Source organism: Mirounga angustirostris, unplaced genomic scaffold, assembly GCF_029215605.1.
Source record: "Mirounga angustirostris isolate CCGP_5_RB_7025 unplaced genomic scaffold, mMirAng1.0.hap1 SCAF_8, whole genome shotgun sequence".
NCBI lineage: Eukaryota > Metazoa > Chordata > Mammalia > Carnivora > Phocidae > Mirounga > Mirounga angustirostris.
This window is the reverse complement of record NW_026991716.1, coordinates 87,895,814-87,916,735: the sequence shown is the minus strand read 5'-3', so window position 1 is coordinate 87,916,735 and position 20,922 is coordinate 87,895,814. Positions and strand designations below refer to the sequence as shown.

General features: G+C 32.9%; 1 protein-coding gene across 6 annotated transcripts in view; it reads right to left on the bottom strand.

The window, feature by feature from the left end:
• GRIK2 (glutamate ionotropic receptor kainate type subunit 2) overlaps nt 1-20,922 on the bottom strand; it is a 668,588-nt gene that overhangs the window by 136,294 nt on the left and 511,372 nt on the right. For all 6 annotated transcript variants that reach the window (XM_064597923.1, XM_064597922.1, XM_064597921.1 and 3 more), the window contains exon 13: nt 454-572. In XM_064597923.1, the coding sequence (XP_064453993.1) occupies nt 454-572 (119 nt within the window). The remainder of the gene's footprint in view (nt 1-453; nt 573-20,922) is intronic.

Sequence of the window (20,922 nt, the reverse complement as noted above, 5' to 3'; positions counted from 1 at the left end):
AAATATTTTAATTTTGTAAATTTATACACAGTAGATTTATTAGTCATGCAACACAAATGCATCTAATCATCAAGAATTGATATAAAATAATTTTTTACATCAAAATGAGTCAGGAAACAGAAGCATTACACTGTATTCCTGTCTCAAGGAGATGTAATCTTAGTAGTACTTTAAATGGATCAGGTTAGCTTGGTTAACTATGAAATAATGTACCTACTGTGGGTTAAGAAAAAAAAAATTAGATGAGTATACTGTATGTGCATTTGCAAAAGCTAGTTATTTTCTCAGAATCTCTCTTGGATGGGATTTGAGAATACCTAAATGCATTAGGTAGATGGAGAAGCTGGATTATGGTTACATGCACAGAGGCACCCATGCAAGCGACTTGAGCTGTCACCCCCAGCAAAGAGTGGGACATGGTGCCCAAGGGAAATAGCAGGCTGAATCGTATACCTTGCTGCATGAGAGCTCCAACTCCAAACCAGAAACTATTTAGCAAGGTAAAATTATTTTCCACCACGTCTGAGTCAGGATTGCAAGGGTGTGGGTTATACCACTCATAGGGACTAAACCTGTGGTAATTGACAGAAGAAAAGAATATATTTAAATGGCAGTGAGAAGAAATTTTATCCAGCATTTTTGCTGCAAAAGAAACAGAAAGACAGGTAAGATTAAGGAGAAACCAGAAATAAGCATTTCTATAGTACAATTTCATATGCACGACAGCAAGTGTGAGGTTTTAAAGATCCCTGTCCTAAGATGATAAATGGCATTTCTTTATTATATACTACTTGTGAGAGGAAAATCTGTATATCAGAAAACCAAGATTATCCTTTAAGACTTAGGTTTTTTCAAGTACAAAATAAAAATAAAAAGTCTAAAAAATCATTAAGGAAGAAAACAAACTTAGTTATGAAATAAACATTTTTAAAACTGTGGAAAAATTGTTAAAGACAGAAGAAACAATATAAAATCAGCTTAAGATTTTTTTATGATATAATAGAAACTACCAAAGTGACAGAGTTTAAAATAATCAGTGAATAATTATATATCTAAGAAAATAGTGCTATGAATTTACATCTTTCTGTGTTAACAAACTCAGCTCTAAACAGAAAACCAAATCAGAGTGAACTGCATTCTAATACATGCCTCTGACATAATTATAGGTTTCAGAGGGTATGGAAATATTCATGATATCAAAGCAGTGTTAGAAGCAGGAATACATATTGAGGCTGATTGGTTTCCACTTATTACTTGGTTTCAAGTCTATTACTTCATTTTGAATCACTGTTTTAAGACAAAGAAAATCGAATCTAATTTTTGAGGCTAGTTCTAGACGGTTTTAGAAATATTGGTAACGTCTCTCAAATAATTCAAACTGAGGAACTGCTAACTTGTACACATAAAGTAATTTATTCTAATTATAATCCAGATATATTTATTAATTAATGGTACTATCCAAAAATATCACCACCATAATTAAAAATACTTCGTCTAATTACTAAACTAACAAAATATTTTCCCTAATATCTCAAATTTTAAAGCCACTCTTTTATAAACCAAATTAGCATGCATGCCCTTTATGAAAGCGTTAAAAAATCTTACATTCAATCAAAGTTATTTGAATAATGTATCTGTCACTTCAGAGAGCCCAATTTCCTTCACAATAATCTTTTACATATTAAAATTCAGAGGATCAAACAAACCATTTTCATCTTTCTAATGCAATTTTAGAACAGCCCTGTTTAATAGCCTACCCTTGACAAACAAAGAAATGTTTTGTTTGGTTCTCCAAGTTAAACTGATACACTGAACAGAACGGTTGACTGGATAGTAATTAAACGTTCTGATCTGATTTGTTGTGTCTGACGCAACAGGAGAGCTGGCTTTGGTTGTAGATATTTTATTTTTATTTAAATTCCCTTATTACTTTTACCCTAGTGAAAATAATTATATACATCTTTAAAAGTATTTCCAAGTATCAGAATGGTAGCCATCAATGTTCACACAATAGTATCTTCTTTCAAATATTACCCATTTTAATTAACTATCCAAAGAATGCATTGCTCGTCAGAGACAACGTGATCTTGCCGTTATCACCCAGCTCCACACCCTTGACAAATTGCATAACCTCCCTGTACTGTGTCCTTATCTGAAAAAGAAAGACAGTGGTAAGACCTAACTTTTCTAGGTGCTGTAAGGACTGCATAAGTTAATAGTGCTGGCAGACAGCAATCATTCAATAATTTGACACAATGGTATTATTGAATATTGTTAAATGTTGTGACTTTGCCTGTAGTTATATACTCATACTTCTATTTTTATTTCTTAATAATTAAACCATTCTTTCCCTACTCCTGCAAGTTTGTTAGCATACACACAGAGCTGGTCTGTAAAGGTGGGTTTAGTGTTCTCACATGGCAGATTATAGAAACAGAGTGAGAACACATAATTTGACTGATTGACATCCCTAGTTTCACATAGAATTCCATGAGCCACTGAGTTTTATATAGGTACTTAAAAGGATGCCATGAAAGGATGGACGAGCAATGGGGTGGCAGGGATTGGAGAAGTGGAAATAAAAATATGCAACATTCTGTCCTCCCATCCCAAATTTATATATACATTTTTTAATTCTGAGAAGGAAAGAAGGAAGGAAGGTGGGAAGGAAGGAAAGAGGAAAAGAAGAAATGAGAAAATAAAAGGAGTTAGGGAGGAGGAATCTGGAAATGATGGCACTGATTTCAACGGACTAATATCTACTTCAATGAGGGAGTCTCACATAGTTTATTTGAAAGAGGGAAAAACTTATGATAAACTAATAATTAAATTTGAATTATGTGCACTTCTCACATCGTCCACTTCCTTCCTCTGCTTTTTCCCTTAGGATGGACAAAGTCCCCAAAAGATGCAAATCTAGCCAAGAAAAACGCTGTCTAACTTGAATTTACAATTTGCTCCTCATGGTGACCCCGAGGAAGCTTTTCCTCAGTCTCCATTTGATTCATTAGCATATACTAATGGTGGATCCTAATGTAAATCACTCCTTTCCTCTTTAAACCCCTACTCCCAAACAACACCCTCACCCCGAAACACACACACACATTCATGCTCACTCCCTCACTCACTCACTGGCCTTGCACTGCTTAGTCTGTGGTCAGCTTTATCTCCTTCACATTTAAATAACACAGCTCTGATTCTAGTTTCATTCTCTATTATTTTCTAAATTAAATTACCTCTCACCTCTAAGAGTAATTGCCATGCTCAATTCTATCCTCTCTATTTTCAACAGGTCTTGTTTCAGTATCTGTCGCTACCTTCCAACTCCTTCAGATTCAATTTTAAAAATTCTATTGGCCCCCGTAATATTTTTTCTGTTCATAAAATATATTTCAGCCCCCTTAAGTCTATATATTTAACCCTAATCACTCTCTTGACCTGATGTGAATTCCCAATAGTCTGACAGTAGACTTTTCAATATTAATATGCCCAATGTGAACGTGCAATCTTTCTCCTAATCCTGCCCTCTTACTGTCTTTTCCATCTCTGTCGAATAGCATCACCTGGAAGCATCCCTCAGTTAAAAACTGCAGTGGTCCTGTCGATAGCCCTTAGCTCACTCAGCCTTCACACTTTTTGAGTCAACTTCAGTTCTTTACATTCCTTTGCCCCACAACCCTGACCTCCAAACATTTGTCAAATTGTATCAGTCTGCCTCCAGAATGTCCCTTTCATTTCTTGCCTCCCTTTTCCCTGTTCATTTCCACTGGCATTAAGGTTAGTTCAGGTCCTCATTTCCTATAGCAGTTGTCTCCGAACTGGTCTTCCCACTTCTATTCTAAACTTATCATCTTGACATATTGCTTCCCAGTTACTTTTCATGTAGAAAAATTCCCATAATGCCACATCTCTATTAAAAACAAATCTTCAATCATGCCCAGTCTATATACAAAATACCTACACTTTTAAGCATGGAATTCACGATCCTCTACACCATGCTCCAAAATACCACTCCATGATTATGTTCCATTACTTTTTCTCCTAACCCTTGGGCTACTGGCCACTTTACAAAAAAAAAAAAAGAGTCCTATATTGATTTTTAACCATCTCTTTGCTCGTATTATCCTTCAGCCTATAATTCCCTAATCTCCACTCCGTAGATATTTAAATCCTATACCCACCCCTCAATTCCAAAACCGGACCACCATCTAGTTGTAGTTGTCCTGATTCTTTCACGGAGGCCATCTAATGTAGAGACTGGCGATTATCCCTAGGATTCACTGCCCTTCCCTGGTTTTAGCAGGAATATTGCTGTCCAGCTAATAAAACTATACCTCTTATTTTCCCTTGAATGCAACTAAATTTGAGCCACTGGAATTTGAGCAGAAATAATGTGTACAGTTTCTCAAAATTCTCCATAAGGATATTTGCCCTGGACTTTCTTTTCCCTATGCATCTTTTAGGAGATGGTGATGACTAGAGATGTATTAGAAGCCCTATGTTGAGAATGACAGAGCTGTTCCACCAGCCTTGAACTGTACTCCTCTGGACTGTGAAGTAAGAGAGAGACATGTTTTCTGATTCCAAGCACTGGGTTTTTTGTTTTGTTTTGTGGCTATCTTTGTTAAAGAAGCCTAACCAGTATTTGAATGACTTAGGTTACTCTTTCTTTCTTCATGTCTATAGCACTAAGAGCTTCAAGTCATACTTATTGTAGCCTGGCTTCTTCACTGCAAATTAGTACATGTATATCTCCCTTCTTCTATTAGATTGTAAATGAATACATCCAAATACAATTTCTGATTTATCTCGTGTATCTTAGAATATCTAGCACAAAATTTTAAACCTAGTTGGCACATAAAGCATTTTGAATTATTCTGATGCTCCTTCTACTTCTCCTCTCTTTCTTTTTCATTTTCTGGCCATACATATAAAATGATAATCCTATTTTTCCACACCTAATTCCTCCTTAACCCTGAGCTTCCATCCCTATAAAAATATTGTTTTTGAACTCATTGCATTTTTAAATGTCATCTTTTAATTATTTTTCAGGTTCTAATAAAATTATTATTAAACACCAGCCCTATGATACCTTCTTTTTAACTTCTGTGACATGGACTCCTGCTTCTCTACCCTATGCCCCACTAAAGGGAGATCCCTTTTGGCTAAGTCTTGACTCTCAGATCTTTCCTCCATTACTGATGACCTAACACACTCATGGCTTTAGCCTCTGTGCTGATAATTTCAAAACCCTCTCAATTTATAGCCATCAATTCTTACTCAAAGTATTTCCATTCCTACTTAGGCAGCTCATCATTACCTCATACTTCAAAGGCTTTAACATTGAACCCAACAACTTCTCCCATACTAGCTCTCCTTCCCAATGTCTCAATTTCTAAAAAGCATGGCACTTCTCTGAATTCTTGAGGCTTAAAGTTTATCTTTCTTTTAACCTCCTCCTTTTTTTTTTTTAAAGATTTTTTATTTATTTGACAGAGAGAGACACAGCGAGAGAGGGAACACAAGCAGGGGGAGTGGGAGAGGGAGAAGCAGGGTTCCTGTGGAGCAGGGAGCCCAATGCGGGGCTCGATCCCAGGACCTTGGGATCATGACCTGAGTCGAAGGCAGACGCTTAATGACTGAGCCACCCAGGTGCCCCTTAACCTCCTTCCTTAAATACAAATATGTATAAGCCATATCAACTTTTGTTTGATGATGTTTCTTTGCTTTGTCCCATCAACTTCCAGTGCATTTTCATCTCAGTTCTGAATCATGGGTTTTCAAAAATCAATTCCTACTTGGTTCCCCCTTTTTTCCATTTTGTCTTGCAAACTATCTTCATATTTAGGTTTGCACCATGCAACTTCCCTTCTCTAGAACCAGTCGATTTCTTTTAGCTATTGAACTGGTTTAACATTCTATGCTTCTGGATTTCCAGATTCTATATGATATGACTCAGTATTTTTAACCTTTTCAAGAATGTTGTGTAGACTGGCCAATTGTCTCATTATGCCTTTGCTTATGCTGTTTCTAAATGAGAAGTCATCTTCTCTTCAGTTGTTTCACCCAGCTAGCTACTATCCTACACTTTTCTAAAACTCCATAGTGGGGGGGGATGGGGTAACTGGGTGGTGGGCATGAAGGAGGGCACGTGATGGAATGAGCACTGGCTGTTGTATGCAACTGATGAATCACTGAACTCTACCTCTGAAACTAATAATACACTATATTGTTAATTAATTGAATTTAAAATTAAAAAAAGGAAACCTCCCCCAAAAAATAACAACAACAAAAAACTCCACAGTGTTTACTTTTTCCCCAAAGCTTGCTTGTTTCAAATCTCTATATATGATCTACTACTTTGGGCTCTATAATTGATATTTTATGTAGCAATTTTATATTCCCACAGTTTTATGAGGTCCTTGAGAGATGGGATTTTTATTATCATTATTATCATCATTATTAATATATTTGTATTACTTCAGTTGTCTAAAAATGTCATAATAAAATGCCTATAGGTTTGGGGACTAGAGGACTTAAGCTTTAGCAACATGTATGTTTTGTACTTGGTGACAGATTGCTAATCTAATTCTGGAATTCTTTTGTCACTTTCCACTTCAGCCATGCTTAATTGTTCGTATTACTTAAATGAGCTGTAGAGTTTGTCAGCATAGTGATCAGGCCAGGTTAGTGCTAATATAGGTTAGCATGGAGCCACTGGTATGTTGAGAATTTACTTGAGAAGCAGAGTATAGGAGTGGGTGTTATAACTAACTTCAGCATAAAAGCACATAGCTGTAAATACAAGAGTATTTCTAGAAATTGGATCTAAATGGATTGAGAGTCACAAGGGTAACTCTACTTCTAGAAGATGAAGGTGCTATTAGTTTAATTCAGGAATGCCCTGAAGAGAAATAGTTATAAGAGCTATCATACTTGGGTAGCAAAGTAGATTAAAATCCAGAAAGAGAAAGGATAAAGTATGCATGTTCTGCTAAAATTATGCCATTTTGATGGCATCACTTGTGGGAGCAGACATAAAGTGGGGACTTCTCAAGCCTTTAAAAACCAGGGTTGCCTTTTACTAAAGGAAGATTTTAAAACAAGGCATGAAAAGACCAGTTGAGGCACTCCAAGTAAGGTAAGCTTAAATAATTGCCTATGGAAAATGAGGCATACAATTAAAAATTACACTATTTCCTTATGTTTGTGTCATACTTGCCAATTATAAAAACAAGTTCAGCTATATATGATCTTATCTTGAGCTGCAACAAATAGCCCAAGATAAGAGAAATATTATTATTATTATTATTAAAAACTGAGATTGAGTGAGATTCAGACGACTCAGGGATCTGCTCAAGTGCATAGAAAGTTGGAACCAGGTGTGCAATGAAGGAGTCCTGCAAGCAAGTCCCTGCTCTCTTATTACTCTCATTCTAGTCAGCATTCAGTCTTTATCATCTGCCACAAAAAAGAAAAAAGAAAAAGAAAGAAAGAAAGAAAAAGAAAGAAAAGGGAATTTCTATGATCTAATTCAGTTCCCAGTAATAGAAGAATCTTATTTCTAGTTTGCCTGCTCTCTGGTCAATGAGGAATTGCTTAATTCTCATGCAGAATAAAAAAGACTCTTTGTTTCTATCACTTTTGTTTTTAGCACACTTATACCCTGTGCTCCATAGAATTAAATTTTGAGCACTGAAAACACTCAAAAATTAAGATTTGGTCATGACTTGATGTCATTGGAGCACAAAGAAATATTCACAAATGTTCAACAAAAGATCATGTTTTGGTTAAAAATGTATTAACTGCCATCTGATTTCTATTCAGAAATATTACAAAATTAATGTTATTTTTCTATTTACCACTATACCAAGCTTAATAATATAAACTTCTAATGTCAAAATTATTTAATATATGCATAGATATAAAATCCTTAAAGGATGTTCAAATTTATCTGAAGTCTGAAATATTTTCACACTATTATCTTTGCTCTATATTTTGCCATTGCCACTTCAATTCTAACTATTTTGTACATGGAATATAATATTGCTTCTCTTACACTATCAGGAAAAGTTATCTCTTTGAATCCATGAAAAGAGGCTAAAAAGCAAGAGTCTCAGCAATTTTTGTGAACCATCACAGTATCTTCGAGATGAAATAAATCAAGTTAAAGGAGTTTAACTCAACATATTGGGAAAAGAAAATAAAACCTTCTCAGGTAGAATGCTTATTTTTCAAAACTGTTCATTTTTAATTATCTTTGCTTTCAGAAAAGGAAATATCAAGAAGTAACCTTAAAAGATTTTTATATGCCTATTAAAAATAATAATCAAAGATAGTACCACATGACTTTGGGAAATGCACCATGTAAAACATGGTGCTGTCAAACATGGTGCTGTTCAGCTCTCTTCCTAACACCTGTATAAGACCAGGGGTTCATGACGAGAAAGTTCTCTAAAAATGCCCTTGCCATTGCAAAGCTTAGTCTGTCCAGTTATCTCTGAGGTTACTCAAAGTCTAAGAAATGCAGACATTTCCTCCATTACTTTTACTTGATAGCAAACAAAACAGTACTGTCTTCAGCAGCATGTTCCACCAATATATAAAATCTGACTCTGACCAATTGCTTTATGGGCATGATCTATTTATATTCAGCAAGTATCATTTACCTTTCAGTTTTTCTTCGTTTGATTGCTTTTTACTTTCTGAATCCATACTACCAAGCAGACCACTTCCAGTGCATAATTAATGCTAACAATTATCCTTAGCCAGAAACTTCATATTGTGATCATTTCAAATAAAGTTTCTCTAATTTAAGTAACACTTTTTTTTATCAGAAATTAGGATGATTGATATTCTGCGGCATTTGATATTCTGTACTTTATGCTGCTAGTTATCAATAAAAAACATATATCCCAAAATAATTTCAGTTGTTCAGTATGTTAAATTCACTTTCCTTAAAAAGTAATTGTGTGTGCATCAGAATATGAGTCACACCAGCCCACGTTGGAATTTTTTTAATCGAGCATATATTAAGTACTTTGAGAACTTGTTTCTAAGAAAAAGACTTCCCTATAGTTAATTTTAGTTACCTTCCAAATCATTAATGAGCAGGATATTAGTTAAGGTTGTATTGTGTTTTCTATGTTCAAACGTAAAAGGCTTCATAATGTAAAAATAATGTGGTGAGGTTTTGAAGGTGGATGAAGTTAAACTGTGGTTAAGAAAGAAATGAAAGGAACAAAACATTTGGAAAAATTGTTATATAAACTAGGAATACACGAGTTTGCAATTTAGAAAGATAATTTTTTTAAAAAACACAATTGAACATAAATATATTTAGCTCACTTAAACATAGTTCAAAGCTTAAGAATAATCTATCATACACTCATGACCCCATTTAATAAGAGTAGATAAACTCTAATGCAACATATTAGCTAGTTAGCACTGTATCAAAAGATGTCCAAATAGAGTGACCATTGAAAAAATTTAATTGAGAGAAATAACATGACTTCACACTCCAAATCAAAGTAATGCCAATACTGTAAGAACTATGGTATCAATAGATTCTTCATGCTGTTATCATTATTCATATCCTGTAAAACTAGTTCTGTGCTCTTTTTTTAGTATAGTCCCTGCTGACATTTAATTAACTTGAACATTTATGTATCTGAATTTCACCCGAATCTCACCAGTGCCCCCATCCTATATTTCCAGCTCTCTACAAGAGATTTCCACCTGGTTGTACAGCCAAACCTCAAGCTCAGCATGACCAAAAGCAAACTGGTCATCCACCCCATACTAAGTTGACCCCATGTCAAAGCATGATCAATTTTGCAGATAATCTAGGCATTTTCTGACAACTGAGATGAGAATTCTTGAAGTCATCTGTCTTCCCTCTCCTTCAATGTCTGTATCCAGTATATCACCAAGGTTTATTATATTTTTTCTTCAAAATAATTATTGGATTTGTCTTTAAATTCACATTTTATAATCTCCTATTATTATAATTTTAGCTTAGTCTTTGTTTACCTCTAACTCAACAGGTTTCTTTGCCTTTTGATTCTCCCAACCCCATCTCTTTTGTCCATCCTACATATAACTATTAGGCAAATCTTCCCATACTGTAATGCTGTTTATTCCTTCATCAAATACCTACAAGAAAACAGCATTTCTTTCTGATAAACTACAACCTCTTCTGCCCAATTTTCAAGGCTTTAGAAAGCTGAGTCATCTCATCATGTTACCTACTGTGACCCCCAAATCATAATTTATGCAAATAAACCAATAAATATCTCATACATGATATTCATAGTAACATTCCCATACTTTTCCTAATGCTGTTCTTTACAGCCAAAATATTCCTTATTCCAGTACATTAATTAATATCCTGTTTATATTTTAAATCATAATTTACCTATTGGATGATAAGGTCTTTGACAAGAAGGAATATACCATGTTTATTTTAATCTCCACCCAAAATGCTCTCTCCATTCTCCTCTATTTAATATAATTCCTGTCATCTTTTAAAGCCAAATTCACCTATTGGGATAATAGACTCTTTAAAGGAAGCAAGTATGTCATTTTAATTTTATATCTCCTATAGCAGTAGAATAGTACTGGAAATAGGATAAGCACTCAGTAAATACTATCATTTTATTGCATATATATATATATATATATAAAATTCTTCAGCACTTTGTTCATTGTTATTTGAATGTGTGATATAACTGGATATAGAAGATATAGTGCAGAGTTGCTTTCTTAGTGAATAATTAGCATAACAATGCTTCTCAATTAATAGCATAAAGAAATTTCTTAGTTACAACTAAGATATAAAGGTATATAAGGTATAAAGGAATTCTGGAGTTTACAAAACAATTTTAGTAAGAATTATCTGGTCTTCAATCTCCATGTTATCAAGCAATTGCAATGTGGTAATATAGATGGCTAGTAGCAACTTTGGACAAACAGTATTTGTCTTAATTCCTGTTTACTCTGCCTACCTGTGTCTTTTGTGATATACTTCCTAAGCAGGATTGCTTCACATTTACACTACTTGATGGAATTACTCCTACTGCCTTAAATACAGAGATAATAATATGTACTTAAAATCATATCACTTCTCTATTTTATTCAGTTAACTCTTTCTTTGAACAATAAACAAAACACTAGAATGACTATAAGCTTATGCATGCAAAAAATGGGCAGACATTTAAAAAACGGAAAAAAGCTTTCTATGACTCTCATCATGAGCTTGAGTTTCCTCAAAAGAGTGATTGGTGGGACTTGTTTTGCAACACTACCTCATAAATCTCATTTTCTTTTAAAAGTAGAGAATAGTAAGACCTCCAGGCAGCTGCTAGATGGCCAGCCCAGTAGAAACAGCACACCAAAAAAGTGGGCATGAGATGTTTTTATTGACACAAGAAAAAAACAACATGAAACTAAAGGAGGTAGCTCAGCAATACTAAGAAACAACAGATCTCTTCATGAAACTGAAGCCTAGGCACAATAATGCCCCTCCTGTCCTGGTTAGGATTTTGGCTATGAATGAAAGCACTGCTTTAAAATGGGCACGGCAAGAAGTCTTAGCCATTATTCACCCCTTTCAGGCACAGCTTTCCCACCACTGGTGATCATTGTTGATAACATAATCCTTGAGCATGACTTAAAGAGGTGCATGGAAATACTGAGTGCTGACAGGGATGGAGGACTGAACCTGGGAATCCCTTCTGCACTTAGTAATTCTAAGTACTGAGAGCTGAAACATTTGTTTAGAAAGTTTATTTATTTTTTTATTGTCCTGAAAATGACTGAAAGAAAAAAGATTCTAATCTTTCTCTGATTATCTAAGATTACCTTTTCGTTATATTTGCTTGGCACTTCTTAAAATAATGCTTTAGGATAGCTGTGCAAGCTAGGTGGATGCCCAACAGAGAACATAATTGATTACCGCCTTGGTAAATCAGATTACATAGTTTTGTCTATGGTGCCCCCTGTTTCTCTCTCTTTCTCTCATTCTCCCTCTAATTGTGTAATAAGACACGTCAGTTTGCCTCACTCATTTCTCTTGTACTCAATTAAATGTTCTCAAATTCTCTCTACTTCCCAAATGTCATGATTTCTACACATGGAACAAAGAATGCTTTGTGAGAAGCTTGGATGGGACCATTGTTTGCACTACTTTTAATGTCAGATTCTGAAGAATAAGGACTTCCATTGGGTTAGATTCAAGATAAGGTAGAAGAAGGTCAATGTTAAAATATGTAATTATCTAACAATATTTAAACATTAAAATGTTTGAACAAATAAATGTAAGAGTTACAAATAATGATTACCTATAAAGTTTAGGGAATGTCTAGATTAATCTTCAATTCAATATCTCCTAAAATAAAACCTTCTAAACCAGCAGCAGATGCCCTAAATCTACCTGGATAATTTTTATTACATTTATAGAAAGATACATTTTTTTCCTGAACTCCTTAAACTTTTAAAGAAAATTTTATGTATATTTATAGGTCTTTCATTCATTTGATACAGCTAGTGCTTTTCTCCTTTACACTACATTAAACTATTCACTGAAATATTTATAAGACACTGCAACAAGAGTACAAAACCTTATGTATACTAACACCTCAAAGAATCAAGTCATCTTCTGCAACTTTAAAAATATGCTGTTGATTTCCCATAGCAAAATATAAGAAAAACCGAAAAATTAGTCAATTTGCATTCAGTTTTATCATCTTCAAATATTTTGTTTATCAAATATGGACAAATCCATGAAGACTTTAAATTTAAAATATATTCCATATGTATAAGATACATATGTGTGTAGACACTTTTACACACAAAAATTTAAGAAAAAAATTGAAGCAAAGTTTAAGAATCAATTTTATCATCCTCAAATATTTGTCTATCAAATATGGACAAATCCATGAAGGCTCTAAATTTAAAATGTATTTTCTATACATAGAATATATATGTGTGTACACTGTTGAGCAAATAGAGAGATAAAGAAATAATTCTCAAGAGGTGTTTTCCATTACTATTAGTACTATCATCTGTCACCACCTGTCTCCTCTCTCATCCTCAGTTTCTTTATCTGTAGAGTGAGGAGGCTGCCATGGGGCAACACTAAAGTTTCCTTCTAACATTGACAATCCAAGATTTCATGTAGATGGGTAATTACTTAAATAGCATAAACAGGACAAAATTTACATTTGTAAGTAGGTCCTTGTAAAAACTTTAACAAAATACTGCAATTAAATCTCATCTCTTTCAACATACATATTCAAGTTATGATTGAAAAAGAAGATAGTTGTATAAATTTGCCCCTAGTAAGAAGTTAGAAAACTTTATCACCCTCAGAGCATAATTTAGTGCAGATTTGTCCTTTATTCCTTACTATTGTATCTTAGAGAACTGGAAAACGGGTTTAGCTTGCAAAATTTTTCATTGGGACCAAATTATGTTGATTCTCTTTTGTTTACTTAATGAATATATAGATAGATGGAGACAGAGACACAAACATAGATATAGAAAGATATGAAGATAATCACTAAATTCTACTCCTAAAGCCAAAAATAAATAAATCAATAAATAAAATAAATTTTATTTTTAAAAAGGAGATATGAATATATATAAAGGAGATAGGACACTTCTTACTACAATAACGAAACATGTTTTTCAACCAAATAAATACAAATCAAGAATCTATTGATGAAATGTAATAATCAATTAGGTCTGAGCATTTGAGCCATATGTAAAGAGGCAGATGGTTCTGGGTTGTGGCAGGCAGCCCATGCTGGGGAGTGAGGAAGTTGTAGTTAAAGCACTTGGCTATAGCTCTAACTTCCAGACAGGTATTAATTATTTCTTCTACTATCCTATCTTCCTTGCATGTTCAACACCCCCCCAAACTGGCTATGATTTTTCCAGTTTATTGTCTCCTTTCTGGCTTTCTTCTGTATTTACTGTATCCCTGTCAGAAGATAAAACAGCCCTTATATTTAAATTACAGTGACAAAAAAACAATAACACAAATACAGTGATTAGCTGCCTCTCTCTAAAGGACCACTACACATATTTGTGAAATAAGTTCCTTGAAGGGTAAAACAAACATTATATTTGACAATGCACAAAGTTACTTGAAGAATTATTAGCCAGGCCAACTGTATGTGTGTGTGTGTGTGTGTGTGTGTGTAGTATTTACTTTGAAGCCCTTTGGGTATGGTCATCTGATTATTTTGTTAGGATACCTACAGCATTCTTTAGCCCTCTATCTTGTTTGTTTCAATTTTGAGATAAATGGTAAAATCTAACATTTAAAAAACAGTATGTTTTATTAGCTAGTCACTGTAATTTTTACAAAATGAAAAAAAAAAAAGGAATACATCTGAAAGCCATATGATTTAAATGTACCACACTCTCAAATACATAATATGATTAGAACTCTGTGCCTTATAAATACAGGCTACATGCGACATATTTACCACTAAAAACACCTCACAAAATTACAAACTGTTTAAGCTTGATTTGAATTGATGATATTCTATCTTTATCTACTTAGTTTCTAACTTTTATCAGTTTAAGTTTGGAAGAATAAATTGTGTTTGTTATGTTTTCACTTAAGGCCCAAACAAAGTAAACATTAGATTAGCTTGGATTTTGCACCTGGTTAAATTATTTTAATGCTCTAATGCATGAATCACTAATATGTTTAGAGCTTTTACCTTCACTGTAAAACAGATTGGTTTTGATTCAATTAAAATTCCTTTTTGCAAATATGAATTAAAAGTTCCTCATATTAGAACAAAGTTAGATAAGAACTTAGTATTAGCAGTACATAGCAACTTTGATTCATAGCCACTGTGAAGATTATCTGAATATTATAAAAACGGGGATAAAAGTAATAATGGATTTGTATGCAGGTGGTGGTTTAGAAAACTTAAACATTAATGATTTGACTTGTTATGTGGTTTGATCATCAGAAAGTAAAAATAGCATTTGGCATATTTCCTTAACACCAGAAAAAGAATTATTTCCCGAGATTATTTTATTAACATTGGAACAAGCTCTAAAATATAATAATATTCTTTGTTTGGTGCAGGTCTTTAAAAATTTGACACATATTTGGAAGAAAGATCATCTTTCTGATTATTTTTACACATAGGACATCATGTGAACCTCACCATTATTAAAAAGCTTTGTAATAGCATTTAAAATTTTACCCTGCAGCTCTCCCCGTCACCCAACTCTACCTATTTCCCAAAGCTTGCTTCCCATCTTGGAAATTACAGTAAGCTATATTGATCTGGAAGATCATATATGGGTATCTACTATTTTTTAAATCTATGCAAAGTTTGACCATGCAATTATTTTAATGATTTCTTATGATTTGCCATGGGTAATAAACAGGAGGGACAATTTCAGGTTGCAGATATATTTCATTTGGTCAAATCCATGCCTTAATCACTGTATTACATTTGAAACCAAGATTATCCAGTTGTTCCCTAAAATCTTTTTCTTTCAACCATACTATCAGAAAATAACTATGCCTAATTTTATACTTGAATGCTTATTTTAGTTCTACCATATTTTTCTTATTTTTGCATCTTTAGCAAAGCAATGTTTGTTGTTAGAAATAAGTTACACCAAATACAACCATATATAATTAGATGCATCCTGTATAAAGCCCACACAGACTCTGTGATCACCAATCCTGTATGTAATATTTGGTTTATTGGATGCACAAAGAAAGCAGCTTTAATTTCTCAAACTGTATAAGCTACACTGGACACTAGGGGTCAGGAAGATAAAATGGAATATTAGTTATCTTTAACCATGAAAGCAAGTATTTAAAGGACATTTTATACTTAAAAGTCAATAACTGATTCCAGTATTTCTATTTTAGTCAATCAACCAAATCAACTGATAATCATGACAGATAAATTTATAGGGAAATTATGAAGTAGCTTTAAAAAGTTATCTAACACTTACTCAGATTAACATAAAATATAGAAAAGTAGATGATAAAAAGAGTTGCAGTTTTAGGACTCAAAAAGAGATGAGTAGATACTAAACAGTAATAAATAGATTAGAAATCATTCACTAAAATTTAAACATGAATTTAGACATGAATTCTCTATCACTTTAACCTATGAAATTATTTCCATTTGTATTATTTCCTTCTACATCAAATGTAAAATTTTAGAATACACTTAATAATTTTAAGGGAAAAATTAACTTTTTCTAAATTATACTATCTTTTTTACCAAAAAAATTTCCCTGATTATGTGGACTTTGAAAATGGCATAGAATTACATTGGTCAATAGTCATGAAATTACCACTTACTTACAATATTTTAACTTGCAAGTAATAGTTTAGAGTGGAAATAATGACTTTAAACTATTTAGTGTATATGACATGTTTATGCATTAGATTATAATCACATCTTTTTTTCTTTTTTTACTTCTTAGATTCTTTTTTCCCAGCTTTATTGAGAAATAATTGACATACATCACTGGGTAAGTCTAAGACCTACAGCACATGGTTTGATTTACGTATATTGTGAAATGCTTGTCACAATAGGTTCAGCTAACCTCTATCTTCCCATACAGATTCAATAAGAAGAAAAGAAAGAAGAAAAAAGAAAAAAAAAAAAATCTCCTTGTGATGAGAACTCAGGATTTACTCTCTTATCCACTTTCCTGTATATCATAGAGCAGTGTTAGCTATAGTCATCATGTTGTACGTAACACACCTAGTACTGATTCATCTTATAATAGGAAGTCTGCACATTTCCATCACTTTCCTCTAATTCTCTTCCCCCGCCCCCCACTCTCTGCCTCTGGTAACCACAGGCTTGATCTCTTTTCCTAGGAGTTTGGTGGGGTTTTTTATAGATTGCACATATAAGTAGATTTTGTCTTTTGTTCTTTATTGTAGAAAAATATACCACTGATAAATGTTTCTTATTCTTTACAAAATATTAAAGATAACTTCAAGTGATTTTGTTTAATGCTCAAGTTTTATAATTGCATATAACAAAAGAGTTTTTAGAATATATGCATTTATAGAATAATTAAATAAGAACTTAGGTACATTATAACATTTATATTAGCTTGTGTTCTCAAAACTAAGCATTTCTAATTTTATCATACATTTTTTCTGTCACTGCTTCTTTATATTATGTTTATATAATTGGGTTTTTTCTTATTATGCGATTAAGAATTGACTTCTGGTCAACGGGAGTTCATATATGGTGTGTGTAAGTACATATACATATACACACATGTGTATATATTTACTTTTTTCAAAGAGGCAAGAACATATTTTATGCATTTCTAAAAGATGCATTTTTCTTCTGCATTTTGATTCTTTAAATAGATTTACTTATCCCAAGCCAATAAAATAGGAAATGTGCTCATGAAAGAAGGCCAAGAAGTCCATCTGTGTCTGTTCATTTCTCTGAGCTATCAGTTCCTTAATTTCTCAAAATATTTTTTCTTCTCAAGCTTGCCTATCTGCTTCGCTAAACAGAGATTGTTCCAACTTCTAGCAGTGGGAACCTTTTTTTCTAAATCCCAAATGAACTTATTTATAAAAGAAATTATCTTCTTCCCTCAGCATCCAAAAATTCTCCATTCATTCTGAAACTATCTTAGCATGTATTGAAAACATTTAAATTACTACTTCCTGTCTCTCTTTATAGGGATTTCCAGGACATTTTCTCAATAATCAACTTTTATAAAAAGTTGGTTTATCATTTGATGTACTTTAATAGAATTTTTCATTTAACATCAAAATCCCTTCTGCATTTATGACAGAGTCAATGATTCAATAAGATTCTTATTAGTGATGTTTTATCCCCTTTGTAACACCTCGTGGTTATTTAATAAACTTTTAAACTTTGAATTTGGTTTTACTGGTAATTTAAAACATTCTTACTTTATAGTCTCTTTTTTTAAGAGAGCACTTTAATTTCTAAAGTATATTCAAGACCAATACTAGTCTTGTTATGTCTTTCCCTCTGTGACTTCCAGTAAGTCTGTTAACCATTCAGTGTCTCTGTTTTCTTATGTGTAAAATAAGGGAATCACATATAATCATCTTATCATTTCAAAATAATTTTATAATGCTATTAATATGGTTGTTTTATTTTATTTACCTTCATTGTCTGTATCTGCTACATTTTGGGAACATTAGGTCTCCATTTCTATTCTTTTTCTCTTAGCTCTGTCTTTTCATAGGAATGCTTCTACTTGAATGAATGTTCTCACTTGTTAGATATAGTCTATTATGCAAATGTATTAATTGAATAATAGTGAATTTAATAAATTATTCTATACTTCTTATAGAATTATTTGTTATTTCTACTAAATCCTATTATCTATTTCTCTTGTGCTCCTCCCCTGACCTCTCCTGAGGTAACATTGACTTATAGTTCCTGGAATCTTTACAAAAGTGTCATGTTATAACTAAGCAATATTTACTTTTAGTCATACTCAAACATGCTGAAAAGAGATGATAATCAAGGAATTAGTAAACAGGTGGAAACAAAATCTTACCTCATTTCAATTACCTTAGATAGGGCATGCACACATCCTCAAAACTACATGAAAGATAATAAAGAGTAAATGTAATCAATATTGGCATGTAAGGAAGCTGCACATAATGAGATGACACTAAGATTTCCTGATGAATCTAGCCTCACTGCATATATTTTATTGATATTTTAAAATAACCAAAGACAATGTAATAAATCAAATTGTCAGAGATTTTAAATTAGATCTGTACCAAGCAACACTTTGGACCAAACAATAAAAGACTAAGAAAAAATAGTCAAATGGTGCTGAAAAGCTCTGACCAATCAATGATTGAGAGTCAGGAAGGGAAGAAAGAAGGGAGAAATTCAGAATCATGTACTTTATATTAAACGGAAGACAAACAAGGCAGAAGAAGGTGGGGAGAGGAGGAGAAGAAAATTCCAATGGCCCTGAGCACAATGAAAGATGCACATTTCATTAGGATGTATTTAATGGCCTCAAAAATAAATGAAGAAGTAAAACAAGCTAAAATGTAATCTATAGCCTAATGCTATGTAACTGATAGAACTCTGAATTTATGCCACAGTCATGTGTCAAAGATTAGAAACATGTTAACCGGTAGAGAAAGAAAAAAGTAACCAAAATGTAATAACCCAATCCCTAAAATATTAATTTTCAGGAAACAGATTTCTATTAAAAATTGCAAAACAAATTGTTAGCTATACCACCTCTTCAAGTCTTGCAGGTTTGAAACTTTAAACTTTGAACTTTAATTATAATTGTGAAAGTGGAGTTCTGTTTACAGGTGCCTCAATTTTGTCCTGATTCTATGGTGCCCTGCATGCTGTTAACACTCTGGCTCCAGTTCTATGATTAACTATGATTAACTACTGGACCTTTGTCAGGTTGCTTTGTTTCTTTAGACTTCGATGTCTTCATTTATTGGCGTGAAGTTCTATTGATTATATGTCAAAATTTTGTTTACCAGTCACAGACCTAGAATATTATAGAAGGTCATTTTATTTAAAATGGTGTTTGTACTTTTATTGTTATTAAACATATAATTCAGTTTTCCTAAATGTCATCATACATTTAAATGACACAGACAATTCCTGTCATTCCACTAATCTAATTTGTTCTATTTGAAAGTACTTCAAGAATTTGACTTTGTACTGTAAAATAACATACATGTGTCTCAATGTCTTATTTACATATATATCTGAATTAAATTTTTTAATAGTCTTGTATTGTTACTACATTTCCTTTATACTGCAAATCTCTGGCAATCTCTTAGCAAGCGTTTTAAGATAGTCATTTTATTGTTTTGTTCATGATGCTCTATGCCATTGCTCATAACTTGATGAGTATACAAGTGCTTGGTTTTTAAAACAATAAATGAGGGAAAAACAACAATCAAAAGCAATGTGTTGTTGTTTGCTATGCTACAACCTCCTAGTGAGGACTAACAGTCACTAATATTTATTAGGTCAGTAAATCAAATCTCAGGTAGGTAACAGGTGGTTCATAGAGTCAGAGACTGCAAATAGAGTCGCTGTTTGTTGTAGTCTAGCATATGGCCTTTCAATACATTACAATCATATCAACTGGACGACATCCTCTATAAGCAATGCTTAACACTGAAACACCAGTAATTCTTTTTTAACTTCTTGAAACTACAGTGCAGATTTTGTGCCTTTTTGGAATGCTGCCTCACCTTTCATGCCTTTTAGAATACTGTCTCTGGATGGACTAATTTCTTATTTTCTGGTACTTTCCCATGTATGTTTGTCCTTTTGCATAGTTAAATTTTAAATCCTTCCATACAGACTGAACGCACATTAAGTCTGCATTTCTCCACATTGCTTAGTTAATATTCTAGAAATAGTGGGTGCTCAAAAATTGAGGGGTGGATTTAAGTCTCTGGAGTTTATGTTCTTAACCCTAGGGTTTAAAAAAGACACACAAACATACACAGGATCTTGCTTTCCGAGTAAAATTCAAAAGCTAAAGCATCAGTAGGAAATCCTTTCACACAAAATTCCTTTAAAATACCGTGTTTAAAAAGAAAAAGAAAAAAAATGCAGCTTCTCTAACAAATTGGATTTTTGAAATAATATTTTCTGTATATTTTATTGTACAATGGAACTTCTGAATAGATTTTCATATTTGAATCAAGGAGATCCAATTATTGTCTCCAGCTGCTGTATTTTCTATTAAAAATCTTTTTTATCATCCACAATGTTCATCCACATAAGTAACTGTCTTATGTAATACCTTTTCACTTAATCAAACTTGAAAAATAAAAATTCTACTTTTATATTTCTGAAATAGCTTAAGTATAGTTCCTTAGCAGGTTATCTCAAATATATA